Below are 17,582 nucleotides of genomic sequence, written 5' to 3'. Positions count from 1 at the left end.
ACTTGTCATTCAACTACTGGTTATGCCATGTTCCTTGGCAATTCCCTAATCTCTTGGTGATCAAGGAAACAGAAGACTATCACACTCTCTTCTACAGAAGCCAAATATATGGCTCTCTGTGACACTGCACATCAAATCAAATGGCTGTCAATGCTATTTGATGAACTCAAGTTAAAAACAGAAAAGACCATATTATACTGCAACAATATGGGAGCTCACTTCATTGCTGAGAATCCTGTATCAGACGGTCGATCTAAACATATTGACATCCAATGGCACTTCGTTTGCAAATGTGTACAAGATGGTTTGTTCGGTATTGAATATGTTCAAACTGACAAACAAAAAGCAGATGGTCTAATGAAATCTTTGATGTGGCAAAAGTTTGAGACGAATCGCTCATCAATGGGACTTGTTACACTCCCATTTTAGAGCGAGGGGGAGTGTTGGAAATATTCTATATGTTCCAACATCTAGACACATCTAGACAAACACATGTATCAACACGTTGTCTATCACATGACTTGCCTTAGCAATCAGCTCCACAGTGACATCAGATATGACATCACTTACTACATCATATTCCATGACATTCTCCACTATTCCTTACTATACATAGTAGTAGTTTCCTTTTGCACTATTGGTCCATGTGTACCTACTCATGTATATAAACCAGGGACATTTCTCCCTTAGTCTTTATTGCAATCACAATCCACATTGCTTTCTTCTGTCCAACCAACAACACTGAGCCCCAAGCTTATTGCCTCAAATCTACTACTGTTCTAACAAGGCAAGTGTTCTTGTCTTATTGCTCTTCGTTTAGCTCCCATTCCTCTGCGCAATAGCTCTCACGAAGGTACAGGGCACCGGTGCCCTCATAATGAGGGGTGTCCCTGGGAGCGATCTGAACACCGAGAGAGGGAGTAAAGGTGCTACGTATGTCGTCGGTGGAGTTCAAGAGGGAGAAGGGGAGGTAGTTGAGAAGCTGTGGGCCAGCGGACTGAGTGAAGATAGACTCCCTGAAGGCAATCTCGACGTCATGGAACTGAGCATTGGCAAGGATTTCCTTGCAGCCGTCTGCCACAGCCTTTGCGTCCTCAAAGGACAGAGATCTAGGTACGACGCCAATCCATAGGTAGAGCAGACCGGCTTTCCCTCCTTGCTCGGCAAAGCAGACGGGATCGATGGTCGTCCACCTGACCTCAAGGGAATCGAGGAAATTATAGACTGCTACGCCTGGTGTGCACCATCCGTCCCGGATCGGTGGCTGCAAATGGGCCGGGCCTCCCTCCGCACGCGATACGCCTCGGGGCCCTCAACCGGCTATGTATCACCGGTTTTGTAGACGCAGATTGGGTTTGTAGGCAAGCCGTAGAAGTTGGGGATAGCACAGGGGTAGGGGTCAAAGGTCAGGGATGGCTGATGCCATGGAAGATGACACCCTTGGCCTTGTTGAGACCGAGATCGCCAAAAGCGGTGTCGGCGCGAGAGACAGACGAGCCCTTTTTGCTTAATTTCTTAGCAGCAGCAGAAACGCGCCAGGCGAAGAATTCATTGTTGAGATCCATTGGAACAAACAAAAACGCAAGTACGAAGAGATAGTGACCTACCTGCAAGATAGGAGACTATCTGATTACTAAGCAACGAACGAGCAGTTCCGCTGGTCACCTTGTCGGTCTGTCCATCCAAAAATCGATCGACAATCTCGTATGTCAGTCGTATCTTACCGTCAGGTTCGGCCACGATATTCTCGATAGCGGGACTACTGCACTCTCGGTGATCAGATTGGTCTGCAGTGGCCATTACAAAGACTAAAGCAATAACCTTGAACAGGTTAACATGGGTCGGTGCAGTGAATTTCAACGACGTAGGACTCCAACTTCGGACTATAGCTGGCTAGAGATCCTTCCGACCACTGCACGGTATAGGCGGGACTCGGCGAGGCACTTATACGTTTATTAGGGGAAGCAAGATATCTGTCTGTAGGGACCACATAGCAACTCATCTTTTGGCCAACACGGTGTTCAATCACTGTGGGGCACTGCCGTATACGTCTTGCGCGACTCTAACTACACTCATGATCGCTGTCTTCGGGTTCTTCATCTTCATCCTCTTCTTGCTCCTCACTTGTTTCTGCCTCCCAATCTGTGATGTCGAGTCTTTCATTCCGGTAGCTTTCTATATGTGATGTGAGAATAAATGGGTATATATGGGGACCGTTGCTAACCGTTTTCCTTCACCTCATAACCACCCTGGGTAACGCAGTGCACAAGACTTGCCTTACTTCCAACTGTCGTATTCTTTCCCAGAATTGAACTGTCCAATTTCGCACTGGTTGGAAATGAATTATCACATGTGAACAAAAGTAAACTAGGCAAGCCAGCTGATTTCTTACCCAACGGCAATAATACAATGATCAAGGATGACGCAGCCCACAATCTTGGCCATCTTGCCAATGACGCAGTGCTTGCCGATGACAGACTTTTTTATTGAAGCTCTTTCGTCAACTTTGGTGAAATCACCAATAGTGGAATCGGGTGAAATAGAAGCCTTGCCGTCGACAAGTGACCGCATCTGGGGGTCAGATGGCAAGGTATAGGATGCGGCACTGACGAACTGGACACATGTCAGCTCAGAAGAGTCACAGGTACAGAACGCCGCACGTGTCGGTTTGCCTCAAGGTACGAGGGCAGATCGTTCGCGCGAACACAGAACCCCTCTTTTGCCCGGTGGATAACGATGCCCACGCGGAGACTCCCTGTTACCGACCGGTCTTCGTGGCTTTCGTTTGGAGACGACGGTTCAGACCCTTCGACATTCCCAAAGACTACCAAAATGCGCATCAGTTACCTGCTACACAACTCGCGCCGAAAGCACACACCATAACCGTACTTCGCATGTCTAGTTTTTTGATATTGGAGCTTGCATAGCCAAGGGAAAAAGTCCTCCCGTAGGGAATCAAATTCGCCTTTTTGTTGTAGAACGCCTAAAACTTCGCGTTTACAAACATAAATATGAGAGTCTTGCAACTTAGACGACATATTGGTTCGGGGGTATCTGCACAGGAGACTCATCCGAAGCTCCAGCTCCTCTGGATTGCGGTCAGTGTTGTCCAGCGTGTCCACGTACAACAACGTCCCGGTGGAGTCGTCCCATACAATCGGAGTCAACTGAGAATTTGTCCCCCATTCTTCGGGAACAGCAGTTTTCCCGGAGGGTGGTTCGAACCAGCAGGTGGTTGCAATAGCACCATCAGACATCGTTTCAATACGAAACTTGTTAAGAAGTCTGGAGAGGGGGAGAGATGGGGGAGGTATGAAATCACATGGAAGTATAACGAAATCTTCTTTGATACGGCTGGAGAAGTGTCTCAGAACGGAGCACGTTCCGATACTCAGTCCCTGTGAGTCATCGAATGTCTGGAGATCTATGCGAAGGGAAGGGGACGAGGCGAGTGACTCGGAGTAGATGAAATGGGAGATGGCAGGGCGGTGAGACGGAGGACATATGAGCAGAACATCTAGAACATGCCTGGTCGGGCCAACAGGAAATCACTTAGAAAAAAGAAGAGTTCCCCCACCTTTTATACCAGACTTTTCTATCCAGGAGAGCACGTAGTCTACCATGGGCTTGTTGGATATGGGAAGCAATGCCTTCGGGCATGGCTGATTGCCTAAATCGCCGCTCAGAGGGACGAGCCTAGACAGTCAGATCTGTGAAGAGCTCTGAGATAAGTGCTCACTCGTTTCCAAATCCAGCCAACACGATAGCAAGAAATTCACGAGTAACTGGTCGAGGGGGTGCCACATTGAACTCCATGGCCGTTGGCGTTGATGGATCCGGAAAGACAAGACTGATCGCTCTGACTCAGATCTTATCACCTTTCAAAGTAGAAACTGCCTGATTAGTATTTACTGGACCACAACATGTAGTTCTATCATTTGCACGGTTCAGCCTTATTTCAGATGTACGGGGCGTGGTGTTAGGATGTGTGATGCGAGTCTTTGCAGTGCGTGGAAAGTGGCAGTGACCATGTCAGCCTCGACAATGAGACGCTCAGCTCTCAGAGTCTCACTGACCGGCACATTCCCATTCCGGCTCCCATGGCGCAGCCCAGCGTCCACCAGCTCTTTCGGCGTCTGGAGACTGTCGGTAAGGGTGCGTATGGCTCTGTCCACAAGGGCATCCACGTCCCAACCGGGAACATCGTTGCACTCAAGATCATCAACCTCGACACCGCTGACGACGACGTCGAGGCCATCCAGCGCGAAGTTGCACTGCTGACACAGCTCCGCGACGCTCCCAACGTGACAAAGTACTATGGTTGCTATCTAGATGGGCCTCGTGTATGGATTGCAATGGAGTTCGCTCAGGGAGGAAGCGTCCGAACCCTCATGCAGACTTCGAAAGATGGTGCCTTGGAGGAGCGATTCATCGTGATCATCATCCGGGAGGTTCTCGCAGGGCTCAGCTACCTTCATAAATCTGCTATCATACACCGCGACATTAAGGCTGCCAACATACTCATCACTGCAGCTGGCAAAGTGATGATATGTGACTTTGGAGTCTCAGCCCTGTCGGCCAGCACGACGAGTAAGCGAAACACGCTCATGGGGACTCCAAACTGGATGGCGCCGGAGGTGGCGCAGCCAACTCCTGTGTACGATAGCAAGGCGGATATTTGGAGCTTGGGCATCATGACATATGAAATGGTCAAAGGAGCACCACCACACTCTGACTTGAGAGATGCTATCAAGGTCATGCAACTGATCGCGCGTGTTAAACCACCACGCTTGGGAGAAGGGGACGGGAGCAAAGACATGCGTGATTTTGTCTCTCACTGTCTTCGAGAGTCTCCAAATGATGTAGGTGATGCCGGATCTACTCACTCTTTCAATCTACTGAAGTCCGGAGACAGCGCCTGTCGGCAGATGAACTCTCAAAGACAAAGTGGATTAAGTCGGCCTCCAAATTAAACATCTCGATTTTGAAAGAACTCATCCATCGGTATGAGGTGTGGATGCAGAACGGTGGTGCACGAGCCAGCCTCGCAGAACCTCTCGATTGGGAAAGCGAAGAGAAGAGAGAGTGCGTTGTATAGTGCGAAATATGCTGGCTGATTTCTCACTTGAACTTGTGTAGCCTGGAGAGGATAATAGAACAAGATGAGGAGCTCTGGGAATTCGACACGATCAAGGATTGGACAGGGAAGTCATCGAAAGGTGTCGACGACGAGGTTTCTTCCCCGGGCTCGACTGACCCATCTACAATGGCGTCGACGGTGCAGCAGGCGACAAGTCGCCTTCCAACGTCACTACGGGGTCTTTTCGACGACGACACAGCGATTACCGACACTTTGAAAGCACCTTCTTTTCCTCCACCTTCGCAACGGAGCACTCCTAGCCCAACGCTTCTTGTCCCACCAGTCCCTCCTTCCCCAGGCGAAGGGGCCTTGCCGCGGCGCAGGCTTGCCCACGAGTTTCCCTTCCCAAGCTCCCCAGCCGTTGATAGTACAGCAAGTTCCGGTCCCTCGGTACCTTCCACCCACAATGCGAAGACCCACAACCGGATCTCGCCAAACCACATCAGTGCTCCGAATATCACGCAAAGTATGCATCGACCTCAGTCGTCCCTGGATGCAGCTTTTCCTTCTATTCCTCCTCAACGGCCTCCGCCCGCAGGCCCGTTGCCTCTTCCGCCTTCAATTGGTAGGGCCCGATCCGCAAATGCTGCTGATACAGACTCTTCTCTGCCCACAGAGGGCCCGTCGCTTGGAGCGCTGATCTCTAGGAAGCCAAGTCTTAATCGACAGGCTTCTGTGGCTGTGATGGAAAGCACCCCGACGTCTCCTCTGTTACCGCCTATCAGACCATTTGCCGCGCGAGAAAGGAGTGGGAGTTCCTCAAGCAAAGGGAGTGATGGTGGCAGTCCTTCCAGGAGTCTACTTTTGCCCAGTCTGAAAGATGCTGTCAAGGTAAGCCCATCGTGAGCTTGGGTTCAATAATCTTGATAGCGATTTTAGGTTCCTACCCTCACGTCAGAACACCAGCTTGGAATGACCGATTTGTTGCCACCGTCACCTTCGTCACTTGCTCACATAGCTCGTCCATTTGCTCCTTCCCCCAGCTTGCTTGGTTCGACCAGCGGGAAGGAGACTAGTTCCTTCGCTCTGGGGAGTCGACCAGATGCTAATGCATCAACCATTTCCCTGCCTAATCCGAGTACTTCGACTTGCGGACTCGTCGGCCATAGCAAAGCTCAACCTGCAAGATCCTCACATGGAGCGTCACGCTCGCTCACGTCTGTACCGGTGGAATTTCCTTGCATGGGGCCTCCCGTTCGACCTGTTGACTTGTGCTCTCTCATGGGGTCGCATGAAGCTACCAATGCTCACCTGGCCCGAACGGTAGACGACCTTACCAAGTGGTTCAGTGTCCTTGAAGTTGGCTTTGCGAACATGCTTGAGCAATCACCCAGCGATTCCATCGAAGAGGAGCAAGAAGAGCCGATGGCCGAGAACAAATTTGTTGCAGCCATCGATGAGATCGTTCCTAACAAGCATCCGCCGCAGCGTTCCATGACAATTGGGGCTATTCCTCAGTTAAGCTAGGACTGTCTTGCAGGTCACCATTTCGTCTCTGATTCTAGCATCTATCTTCGTTACTTACGCGATGTAATAATGTTACAATTTGCATAACACCAGGCTAGCCCTACACAATGGCCTCATCTAAAGGTAACCGTGGGACACAAGGTATTCGGTGATAGTCTTCACGGCCTGGGTAACATCGCATTCATCCGTTCTGATATGAATTTCCGGATTCTCGGGCGGCTCGTAGGGGGCTGATATACCGGTAAAATCTGACAAGAAAATGTTGAGCACCCGCGGTACGTTTCTCCGACAACAGGATCGCCGACCTTTGATTTCCCCGGTGCGAGCTCTCTTATACAAGCCCTTGGGGTCGCGTTGCTCGACAATGCTGAGTGGAGCATCCACGAAGACTTCGACGAAGCCAAGGTTGGCTTTCTCGTGCAGTTCGCGAACTGTTTTCCGGTCTAGCAGATACGGTGATATGAACGCCGTGATAGCGAAGCAGCTCGCATCGTTGAACAATTTGGCAACCTGGAAACAGGATAGGGGGCGAAAATGATGCTGGCTATAATGCCGTAACGTGACATGTACTTGCCTCTCCGATACGCCGAATGTTCTCCACTCGGGAGTCCTCATCGAAGCCGAGGTCTTTGTTGAGACCGAGGCGGACGTTGTCTCCGTCAAGGCGGTAGGCAAACTTGCCTTGGTGCAACAGGGATTGCTCGAGAGCACAGGCGATGGTAGACTGGGATAGTTAGAAGGGAATCAGAATCCACGAGGGGGAACGGTGATGAGAAGTCACCTTGCCGCTAGCACTGAGGCCGGTCAACCAGATGGTGACTCCCTTCTGGTTGAGCAACTGCGATCTTTCACCGGCACTGACGGAGCCTGGACGACATAGCTGCGTCGGATGTCACAGACCAGGTAGGTATGCAGATTATACACACCCGGGTGGAAGGTGATGTTGGTGGCCATGGGGTGATCACAGCAGAAGTGTAACCTCCACACCGGAAGTTTCGGCCGGTTGACGAGTCGTATATTCCCGTGCCACACCACTATTAGCGTCCACCCAGTCACATCGGGACACTGGTGGCATTTGGGCATTTGACCTGGCAAGGGTCATCGAAGCAAATGGCAGTAACTAGGTAAAATAGTTGTCCTTGAGTGTTGCGGTTCCACATCACGACTGTGGTTTCGAATGGTATCTGAGGTGTTCTTATCTGTCCTCGTTCGAGCTGGGCCTTCTAATTCGGCAAATTGGTATACGAAGAATCCCGGGTAAGCGTCGGAGTGGGTGAACTGCGGTCCTCGCGTTTAGTTTTTCGCATCACGGCGGCTACGATGTCGGATGCGGTGCCGCTCCACTCCACACTTCATTCCCCCCCCACCAGCACACTACCAGTGGGATGACGGCCTTCCATGGCAAGTCAGACGGACACGTCCTCCCCGTCACACATCCAAAACGACCGCGGAGTCCTTCCTCGTATGGCCTCACAAGACGACTGCTGCGGTCTTTGGTAGCGCTGGCAACTGTCCTTGTATTGACGGCATTCTTCGTGCTCTCACATGAACCACCACCACCACCACCCGACCTGTCCATACCAGAAGACCGTCTCCCACCACTCTATCACGACTTCCGACAACGAGAACTAAACTTGCCACACTACGATGCTTACGAGAACAACAGCTCCATCAAGTACTTCTGGGCTGCCCAACACGCTCACAGTCAGTCTTCCCAAAGGTCGTACTCGTGCATGTGACGAACTATTTCTTTCCGTAGGTTCGGGATGGGGAAACGTGATGCAAGATTATGTGATGATGGCTCTGCTTGCTCATGCCACTGGTCGCTCGTCAGTACTTGCCCTTCCACCGTTTTCCGATCCACTGGTGTTTATTGTAGTTGAAGCTTTGTGTTCGACGACTACGTATGGAATGCCAACGGTTCAATCTACTCTGATCTTGATGGGAAACTGACACCCTCCCGCATACCCCTCTCTGCTCTCCTAGGCGGTACGCACTCGCACCCCTCGTCCTCGTCCTCATTCTCATTCATGCAGGCCCTATGGTTGGTGGCCCAATGCTTCCCGGGGACAACACACCCAGATCTGTCAACAAATACTTTTTTGAGAGAGTATGCCCTAACCCGACCGTGGTACACGTCTCCGACGTCAACACGTACGACATGCGATTTAACGAGCTCGTTCCGGTGTCAGACGTGTTCAATACATGGGTAGACGTCATCAGCGCTATCGACGATCCGTGTGTGATGCTCGATCCGACTGAGAACCAGGTCTTCGATAATTGGTGCGTCCGTCCATTCGCTATTGGATATATGTCAAGCTTAAATGGACATCGCCAGGGTATTCGGCAAGAAACGTCGCATGCTTCCGTTTTGGCCTACCATATCCCGCTCTCCCGTCCTCACCTCCTGGGATTGGTCAGCTCTCGTCCACGCGGCATACAAACGCAACCGGCATCTCTTCAAACGTTTTCCCCACCCATCTTCTCGTTTTGTCACTCTCCTAGACAACTTGGGATTATCCGGATCAGATACCCCAAGTAGCGTCATCGAGGGGTTGATGGCTATCCACGTTCGGAGAGGGGATTTCGAAGGACATTGCCGGAATCTCGCTAAGTGGGATGCAGATTGGCACGCCTGGAATTCGTTTCCTGAGTTTATCGACAAGTTCGAGAAACCGAGAGACGCCACTCCGGATGAAGTCCTGAATACGTATATCGAACATTGTTACCCTGATATCCAGCAAATTGTGGATCGAGTCCGTCGTGTACGTCAAGAGTCACGATCGAAACACAATCTCAACTACTTATATATCATGACGAATGCTCCGGTCTCGTGGGTAGAAGAGCTCAAGAGTGCGCTTGCTGAGGATGCAGAGAAACATCGACAGAAATGGAAGAGCGTCAGGAGTAGTAAAGATTTGGAGCTGACGTGGGCGGAAACGTTCGTGTCGCAGGGTATTGATATGTTCGTTGCTCAGAGGGCGGAAGTGATCATTGGAAATGGGGTGAGTCTATCTTCGATTCGCATCGTCGTCGGGCTGATCTCCAATCTTGATTCTCTTTCAAGTGGTCGAGCCTAACCTCCAACGCAGTAATGCTTCGAATGACAAACGGATTCCCCACTGACTCGATGCGGTTTTGGTAGCAATAGACGGCATTCATAGGGTTTGCTGGTTAGGATGTCTTTGGGATGGCATTTAGTCGATAGAGGATTTATCCGCTGACGTTTGGATATGCTAGGTGGATTTAATGAATATTCAAGTGGTATTAGTCTGGAGGATCATCGTTTCTGGTGAGATGGGTTTGTGGAATAGTTCTTGTAGGAGTCAAGTGTTATAAGGATGCTTTACCGACTCGTCGCACGTCAGCGCCCGACTGAATTGAAACGACTAGCGACCCTGAACCTGAGCAGTTCACTTCATCGTCAACAACGCTGGATTTGGCTCGACACAGCCTGAGATACTCCGTTGTAGCGTTGAGCTCTGACCAACATGTCGACCATATCGACACAAATCCGTAATTTCAAGGAGCCTACCAAGGACCAGCTCCTCTATGCCTTTTTCTCGATCCCAGATGCTCCGTCGCCGTCGTCGCATGAATGGCGTACGAAGGATGGGAGCAACGAGAAACACGATCCACCCGCCGACATCGACAAGATGGAGATCAGTGCTGTGCTAACTCTGGGAGAGCAGGGCATAGAAGATGCCTACGTGAGTTGCCATTCACATTCTTCGTGTCGTGTGGTCATAGTCATCATTATCAATGTCTTCCTCTGGGACGTCAATCCCGAAATCTAATGGCACGCTCGCAGGCAGGCAAACTCTACCTCATACCACCCTATCTCTCTTTCATCTCGCTAGACCGCAAATCAGTTCGGTTTACCATGCCCCTGTCGACGGTGCGACGCGTCGAACGTCTCAATGCTCGTGCGGGTGTATACGCGCTTAGCTTGATCACCTGGCACTCGTCAAAGATCGTACGTTCCACTCGCTATCTTGCCCCGTAACTGTACAGAGGCAGCTGACCGAGTCTTTCGTGTGATGGCTCTCGTGGGCATATAGATCGTTCAGTTGACTTCCTTACGTCCCACCGCAGACGCATTTTGCGTCCTCTTGAGGGACGCGCTCAAAGTCGAACTCCAGCGCGGTCAAATGAAAGTTGTCAAAGGCTTCGTCAAGACATGCTACTCTGAACATCTTCTTTCTTCCTCTTCTTCGTCCTCCTCTGTTACTATTGCAGATAGCAGCCCCGCCACTGAACGTGAGGATGGGGAATTGGTCCCGGAAACAAAGGAAGGACAGGAAGCTTCGGAACCAGAATATCTTGGTGGGTTAGGTCTCAAGTTCAAATTCCCAGGCGACCCAAGGAAGTGAGTCCCTCGTCTTGTGTGGACTATCCGATTAGATATCACCGCCGTTTCCAGATTACGAGAAGCTTCGAAGATCAAGCTCTGGACAACGTATCTGAAGAGTAAGTAACGTGTTCGATCCATCATCAATCCTTATTTTCTTGATCACATATGCACGTCCGTCCTGATCGTCATTAGCTCACGGCAGGAACCTCACCCTTCTTCGATACCCCCAATGCACGCGTCTCGTCCAAGTCGGCCTTCCCAACAGGTTACGCGGAGAAATGTGGGACACTCTTTCTGGCTCACTCTACCTTCGCTATAACAACCCGGGCGTCTATGACGACGTCGTCCGTCAGATTCGGGAGAAGACTGGCACACTCCTCGGCAAGACGAGTACCAGTTTCGAGGACATCGAGAAAGATTTGCATCGGAGTCTTCCCGAATATGCCGGATACCAGTCTGAAGAAGGAATTGATGCCTTGCGCAGGGTGTTGCAGGCGTATTCGTATAAGAATCCCCACGTTGGGTATTGTCAGGTATGGGTTTCTGCATTCTCGCGTGCCCCTTGCCTGTTGTCACTTTTTTTCGCTGAACACGAACACACCGTCGCAGGCGATGAACATCCTTGCAGCTGCTATCCTAATGTAGGTCCTTCCTATTTTCATCTTGCACCACGTCGTACCAAATCCAACGAATTCGTGTCTCTGACTGACTCCACGACGAACACAGATACATGTCCGAAGAGCAAGTGTTTTGGTTATTAGAAGTACTTTGTGACCGTCTCCTCCCAGGGTATTACAGGTATGTTTTCCGTCCCTCTTTCCACCCGGTCACCTTGATCTCATGAATCTTCAACACCGCCACGATCGCTTCGGACAGCCCTACAATGCACGGCACCCTTCTTGATCAACGTGTTTTCGAATCGCTCGTTGCGCGTCACCTACCAGATATTCGTGACCATTTCCAATCCGTGGACGTCCAACTCTCTGTGGCCTCCCTGCCTTGGTTTTTGAGTTTGTGCGTCCCCTTCCTTCCTTATCCTCAGTTCCATTCCTCTCTGCGCGTTTATCATTCGCCTTCATTATTTGAGTTTTGCGATCTGTTACGGGATGAGCTGACCGAGTGGAATAAAACAAAGGTATATCAACTCGATGCCCATGATATTTGCCTTCCGGATCGTCGATTGTTTTTTCTGTATGGGTTCAAAGGTGCTTTTTCAAGTAGGGTGCGTCGCAACTAAATCACTGTCAACGATCTTGTCGTTTACTGACACGTGTATGTGTGACTAGACTAGGTGAGCTACTCTTCGTGTTCTTCTATCTCCATGGATGTATGGAAATGTTGATGTTTGACGCGATCTAGCCATCCTGAAGATTAATGCGGAAAAGTTGTTGCTGGTACAGGATGATGGTGGGTTCTTGAGGTGAGTTTTTCAGCTACCACATACGCTTCTGTTGTACTCGAGCGACGTTGATCTGATGCCAATTATTCATTCCACTTCACCCTAATCCTTCCCAACAAACATCTTAATCCGTGACAATATTGCACCCTTGCCTACTCGCCTGCTCATGACATACGCTCATATGTAGCCTCATGCGCGAATATTTCTCTACCCTCGACGACTCCGCACATCCGACCTCACCTTCCCCCCGTACACGCGCCATAACGTGCTTCCAACACCTCCTCTTGATCTCCTTCCGCGAATTTTCATCCATCACGTCTGAAGTTATTCTTGCCGAACGCCGTAAACTTAGGAACGAAGTGGTGAATACGATCGAGAGCTTTGCAAAACGCGCGGCGGTAAGGAATTTAAGGACTTTTGGAAGAGTTGGAAAGGAACGTGCGGGGTTTGTTTATGATGCATTGTATAAGGCGATGTGTGAGGAGCCGCCGCCGCCGGAGCTGGCGAATGGGAGTCCTTATGGTTTGTCGTCGAAGGATGGCGATCATGGGGAGATGACTGGGGTGACGACAGGGACGCTTGTTCAGGTGATAGACGGTCAGCAGGAAAAGGTCGAGACGAAGATCGGGTTGAAGACGTTCAGAGTATTCCTGGGTGAAATTGCGACGTGGGCGAGAGATGAAAAGGTGATTTTTAATGGGTTTCAGGTATGTCCTTTGTTCGTATTTATTTTCTCATCCTGTGCTTGTTTCTCCTTTGGTTGTCTGTTTCACTCGTTGGAGATTTTTTTCCCGTGATATCAATCATTTGTAGTCTGCGATGGGGGTGCTTTTGCGTCTGCTGGCAATGATGTGGTTATTGGTCCTGGTTCTGATATTTGACAATGACTTGGAGTTCGGCGTTGACAATTCCGGTGCTGACATCGATTCTTATGCTCTCTCTGACCCGGACGCCGGTATCAATGGTACTGTCGCGACGGTAACTTGTGACGCTGCCAACGTCGCGATTGGAATGTGGCAAAACAGCAACGTATCGATCGCCAAGTTGCAGAACACGAATTGATAGATCGGCTATTTTACTTCTGGGATACGTCATGTCGGGGATCGTTGTCGTTCCAGGTTCGTGTGTCCTTCTGTTTATCTTTCTACCATCTTTCGTCTCTCTGGTTCTGGGTCTCTATGTGATTACCGAATGGTCGACACGTGCAACTGCGATCCCACTAACCTCTTTACCCGATAGGACCTTGTCTCCGGCTTGGACGGTGTCATGTTTAACGATCTGATGGAAAGTATTGAATGGTTTTTCAATTTGCATGATAAAGATAAAGATGGGTATCTCACCAAAGACGAAGTGTTGACTTTATCCGAGTCGTTGCTTGTAAGTTCATCCCTCCGTCTCCCATCTCTTCCATCTTCCATCTCCCCTCCACACCTTACTCTCTTGAGAATCGTTCCACCTGCCACTTTATCCAGCTGACGACTCCCCTAAGTTCATATTCCGTCACGAAATCGGGGATACCTATCTTGGTGCAGTGAGCAGGTTCATGAGTAATGCATTCGAGTATGGCGATGCGTTGTTGGATGCAGGACAGGGGCGCGGGGCCGGGGACGATCACGGGTTTGGGGAGAGGCGGGGACAGGAGCGGGAAGGCTATGCGAATTTGGGAATGGAGGAGGCCGGGATGGCGGAGAGGAAGCGTGCGGCAGAGATCGGCAATAATCAACCTTACTTGAATCTCGCTACGTACGTCCACCTCAGTTTTGCTGCGTTTCGCGTCCGCTCGCTGCTCCAATCCTGCACACTTCTTCGCACTTCCCGCGCTACCCACTAACCATACTAACGTCAACCCCTTAGATTCCGCATGGTCGTTCTTGCCGACGAGATTCTCGAATCCTTCTTCGAAACCGATCTTGCAGCATCCTTCCGGCTCGAGCCAGTCATCGACCTCGAGCTCCCGACACACGCGAGTGGCGGGCTCTTGGGCGATTTATGGTCGAATATCGCGACGTCGGATAACAAGAGGATATTCCATAAATTGAGCGATGAACTGGGGAAAACCATTGGGAAACATCAGGTACGTCATGCTTGTTTGCTGTGTGTTGTCGTCACATCACTGCACGAGAGGAATGAATGCTGACGAGTGGTTCGTGAACGACATAGGTTATGTATCGCCCTGCGATTGGTCGCTACACTCGTGCAGAAGAACCTCGAGCCCGCGAATCCATTCTTTCTCCCGTACCTTCCAAATCCACAACTGGCTCTTCATCTGGCGACTCTTATACACTCGCACCATCCACTTCGTCGTCAACACTCACGATCGAGCCTCCGCTACCTCCACTTCCTCACGACGATAATTTAGCACCGGCGTTGACACCTTCCGCAGCACTGTCATCCGCTGGTCTGGCGACTATGCCGCACCTCCAGGCCGTGAGCGCTGCCTTCCTCGAACGAACACCGTTCGCGATTGATGATGTAGGGGACGAAGACGGAGATGACGAAGACGATAGCGAGCTGGATGAAGTGCATGGTGGAGATGAGGACGATGATCAGGTTATGGATGAGGTGGGTCCTCCGTTTCCGACACTTTATTTCATTTCACGTCATTGTCGTATTAGGTCGACGCCTTCCTGGAAGCCAATGACTCTGGATTATCGGAGGCAGATAAGCAGGTTGCAAGAGGTACGTCCATATCTTCTGTAATTGGTGTTCGGTTTTTTGCATGTGCGCTCACATTTCGTCGTCCACAACCAACTCGTAGACCTCGTCAACGCCAAGCCAATGTAAGCCACCTACGGATAGATGTCTCACTTTGCACATATGTATGTACATTACCACAATCATCAATCTATCTCTTCACGTCATATGTCGTCGTGGACGAAGCCTTCAATTTAGCCTGTCAATGGACAGCGCTGGGCGGATTGATATTCAGCACTTGGGTGCATATAAATAAATAAAAACTGTCTGGATGTTTGTCACTTTTTCAAAGATTGGCTGGTAACTCAGTCAGTAATAATCCATAAATTATGAGAAAATAGGAGCAGATAGCCAGGGGTCATATCATGTGACTTGGGTGACTTGGTGCTGCACTATTATTGGAGTCATGGGTCACCACAGAGGACAATGTCTCTTCACTGAGTACCCATCTGGAACCCACAGTTCATGTGTCACGTGTGGGCTATGCTATCGCGCAATCTGGCATGTCCTAACGGCGAGTGACTTCTGGTTCAATACCACAACAACGGTTGCACGGTCCAGGGAAGAACGATCCGGAAGTATCAGTCCCTTTTCGCAATATGTTGCAGCTGCATTGTACATACAACAGAACGAAACGGAAAGTACGGATATGCTCAGCAGTGACTTATGAACGATATCGGTCGAGTATCACCCTGCGATCCGTTGCTACACTCGAGGAAGAGCATAGACCACGCGAATCCCTTCTCTGCGTCATTACCTTCCAAATTCCCGCTCAGCTCTTCATCCGGAGACTTCTTGCGAAGCTGTGGACGCATTGGGAGACGGAAACGAAGGCAGCGAGCGAGCGAGATAGAGGGCATATCTCGGACATGGTTGTCCACAAGTAGAAGTATCCGTGCTCCTGGCGCACTTACACTTGAATGGTTTCAAATAGCCATAGATCCAGATGCGTCAACGAGATCCCCCATACGAGCATGTCAAACGACCGAATGAATATACAAATAAGTGCGATACAATCACGATGCGGCTACAGGTGGTTCTCGGTCCGCCCATATCCGGATAGCGAGGTCAGGTTCGATAGAGCCGGATGCGATCATGTTTTGGTGGGGGTGGGTCTAGCAAACACAACGCTCAATATCTAGGTGATAGGGTTAGGATATGAAGGACTTACAGCTACCGCTACGACGACGCCTGCACCATAGCATCATCAGTGCCCCGTCCAAAAGCGAGACAGAAAGAAAGAGAAAACAGCTAGGACTCACCAGAATGACCTTCTAATGTCTGCACAACCGCCCTGCTCTGCAAATCCCAAATATACACCCTTTCATCCTCGCTCCCGGACACGATCCATTTCCCGCCCGTCACGCTAAAGCACGCAGCGATACAGAATTTTTCGTTGCGGTGCCCGACATATGTTTTGAGACAGCGAGATGTGTGATAGTCCCAGAGACGGATGGCACTGTCGTGCGAAGTTGAAAGGATGTATTTAGAGTTGGGAGAGAATTGGACGTGTTGGCTGAATGGCCCAGTCGTTGGTCAATTCATTAGGCGAGAGAGTGGGAAATGTGGACTCGCCAAATAGCATCGTGGCCCTCTGCAAGTGTTTTGAGACACTGCCCCGTGGTCGTGTTCCATATGCGTCTGCACCAGAAAAGGTCATATCGCTGGAAGCGGGTAACGACAGATAGACAAACATCAGCCCATCCAGGGAACATGACACGATGAGTGATGCATCGCGATTAAAGTGTACGGCCGTCACGTAGTCGAGATGCGCATTGAGGGTCTTGATGCATTTTCCTGTTGGTTTCGTTACATCGATAAGGCTGGTGTATTCCATGACACAGTGGGAGAACCTGCCTCACCACGTGCAACGTTCCATATCCGCACGTCCCCGTCACATCCGCCGGAGACGAGAAGTGTTGATGAAGTATTATAGTTGACGCAAAACACGAAACTCGTGTGTCCGCGAAGTTGCTTTATCGTTAGCCCCTGAGTATCGCGTGAGCCGTTGCATGCGACAACAAACCAGCGGAAAATGACGCACTGTCTCGACGTTCCATATCCGTATGCTTGTATCGTCTGATGCAGATGCAAGGTACTGTCCATCGCTCGACCACGCGATATCGGACAGACCTTTGGTGTGTCCACTTAGATTCCTTATGAGCTCGCCCGTAAACGGGGACCATAACTTGATGACATTGTCCGCAGCTATATAGGGGGAGATCGATCGTGCGACAACGCGGGGGTCAAGCCTAGATATTTTACACACCACAAGAAGCTAGAAGATTCCCATCTGGACTGAATTTGACTGCTGATACGGACTGTGTGTGTCCTCTGAGGGTGTGTCTCAGTCGATAATCGGGTCTTTCGCGGGGGGGTGGCTGAGACGGGGCGGTCGGCGGCTGGACCGGCTGTTGATGTTGTGGTGCTGGTATCTGCGGGTCGTCTTCGGTCGTCTGTGATGCGTTGTCGTCGTCCGTCGTCGAATCGTCCATATTCAAGGAGTATGTGGATAAATACGAACAAAC

At 50.4% G+C, this 17,582-nt stretch overlaps 8 protein-coding genes across 8 annotated transcripts; 4 read left to right on the top strand and 4 right to left on the bottom strand.

Moving 5' to 3' along the window:
• Positions 1-841: 841 nt before the first annotated feature.
• On the bottom strand, positions 842-1,132 carry F5J12DRAFT_694814 (uncharacterized protein; the record flags this gene model as incomplete). The annotated part of the gene is made up of 1 exon (XM_051740421.1): positions 842-1,132. A coding segment is annotated over one exon (291 nt), but the record flags the coding sequence as incomplete, so codon positions are not given.
• Positions 1,133-2,028: 896 nt separating this feature from the next.
• Positions 2,029-3,958, bottom strand: F5J12DRAFT_580600 (UDP-3-O-glucosamine N-acyltransferase). Its single transcript, XM_051740159.1, has 6 exons — positions 3,740-3,958; positions 3,578-3,696; positions 2,879-3,517; positions 2,661-2,824; positions 2,393-2,613; positions 2,029-2,328 (listed from the first exon to the last, which is right to left on the bottom strand). The coding sequence occupies exons 1-6, from the start codon at positions 3,814-3,816 to the stop codon at positions 2,220-2,222; spliced, it is 1,329 nt and encodes a 442-aa protein (XP_051594399.1). The 5' UTR covers positions 3,817-3,958; the 3' UTR covers positions 2,029-2,219.
• Positions 3,959-4,100: 142 nt separating this feature from the next.
• On the top strand, positions 4,101-5,098 carry F5J12DRAFT_728950 (kinase-like domain-containing protein; the record flags this gene model as incomplete). Its single annotated transcript, XM_051741925.1, has 2 exons — positions 4,101-4,862; positions 4,916-5,098. 2 exons carry the CDS (start codon positions 4,101-4,103, stop codon positions 5,096-5,098), a joined length of 945 nt encoding a protein of 314 aa, XP_051594398.1.
• A 954-nt stretch (positions 5,099-6,052) lies between these two features.
• F5J12DRAFT_728964 (uncharacterized protein) lies at positions 6,053-6,607 on the top strand (the record flags this gene model as incomplete). The annotated part of the gene is made up of 1 exon (XM_051741928.1): positions 6,053-6,607. The coding sequence occupies one exon, from the start codon at positions 6,053-6,055 to the stop codon at positions 6,605-6,607; it is 555 nt and encodes a 184-aa protein (XP_051594397.1).
• A 117-nt stretch (positions 6,608-6,724) lies between these two features.
• F5J12DRAFT_728956 (adenylylsulfate kinase) lies at positions 6,725-7,561 on the bottom strand (the record flags this gene model as incomplete). Its single annotated transcript, XM_051741926.1, has 5 exons — positions 6,725-6,855; positions 6,913-7,117; positions 7,167-7,331; positions 7,389-7,474; positions 7,534-7,561. 5 exons carry the CDS (start codon positions 7,559-7,561, stop codon positions 6,725-6,727), a joined length of 615 nt encoding a protein of 204 aa, XP_051594396.1.
• Positions 7,562-7,884: 323 nt separating this feature from the next.
• On the top strand, positions 7,885-9,961 carry F5J12DRAFT_869172 (uncharacterized protein). The gene is made up of 6 exons (XM_051747097.1): positions 7,885-8,311; positions 8,367-8,436; positions 8,493-8,596; positions 8,644-8,890; positions 8,946-9,612; positions 9,675-9,961. Exons 1-6 carry the CDS (start codon positions 7,993-7,995, stop codon positions 9,750-9,752), a joined length of 1,485 nt encoding a protein of 494 aa, XP_051594395.1. The 5' UTR covers positions 7,885-7,992; the 3' UTR covers positions 9,753-9,961.
• Positions 9,962-9,969: 8 nt separating this feature from the next.
• Positions 9,970-15,388, top strand: F5J12DRAFT_869138 (TBC-domain-containing protein). Its single transcript, XM_051747096.1, has 18 exons — positions 9,970-10,317; positions 10,419-10,583; positions 10,669-10,976; positions 11,031-11,077; positions 11,154-11,494; positions 11,571-11,602; positions 11,688-11,759; positions 11,838-11,975; positions 12,097-12,178; positions 12,332-12,381; positions 12,548-13,067; positions 13,386-13,478; positions 13,600-13,737; positions 13,850-14,103; positions 14,215-14,434; positions 14,521-14,922; positions 14,976-15,039; positions 15,119-15,388. Exons 1-18 carry the CDS (start codon positions 10,099-10,101, stop codon positions 15,142-15,144), a joined length of 3,171 nt encoding a protein of 1,056 aa, XP_051594394.1. The 5' UTR covers positions 9,970-10,098; the 3' UTR covers positions 15,145-15,388.
• A 670-nt stretch (positions 15,389-16,058) lies between these two features.
• Positions 16,059-17,581, bottom strand: F5J12DRAFT_580329 (WD40 repeat-like protein). Its single transcript, XM_051740158.1, has 8 exons — positions 17,324-17,581; positions 17,099-17,262; positions 16,917-17,043; positions 16,749-16,851; positions 16,630-16,695; positions 16,317-16,570; positions 16,226-16,245; positions 16,059-16,169 (listed from the first exon to the last, which is right to left on the bottom strand). Exons 1-8 carry the CDS (start codon positions 17,547-17,549, stop codon positions 16,071-16,073), a joined length of 1,059 nt encoding a protein of 352 aa, XP_051594393.1. The 5' UTR covers positions 17,550-17,581; the 3' UTR covers positions 16,059-16,070.
• Between the last annotated feature and the right edge of the window lies 1 nt (position 17,582).

The sequence above is a fragment of the Pisolithus orientalis genome, assembly GCF_024613125.1.
Source record: "Pisolithus orientalis strain OTSU chromosome Unknown F5J12scaffold_99, whole genome shotgun sequence".
Lineage (NCBI taxonomy): Eukaryota > Fungi > Basidiomycota > Agaricomycetes > Boletales > Pisolithaceae > Pisolithus > Pisolithus orientalis.
This window is presented reverse-complemented; position numbering and strand designations above follow the sequence as displayed.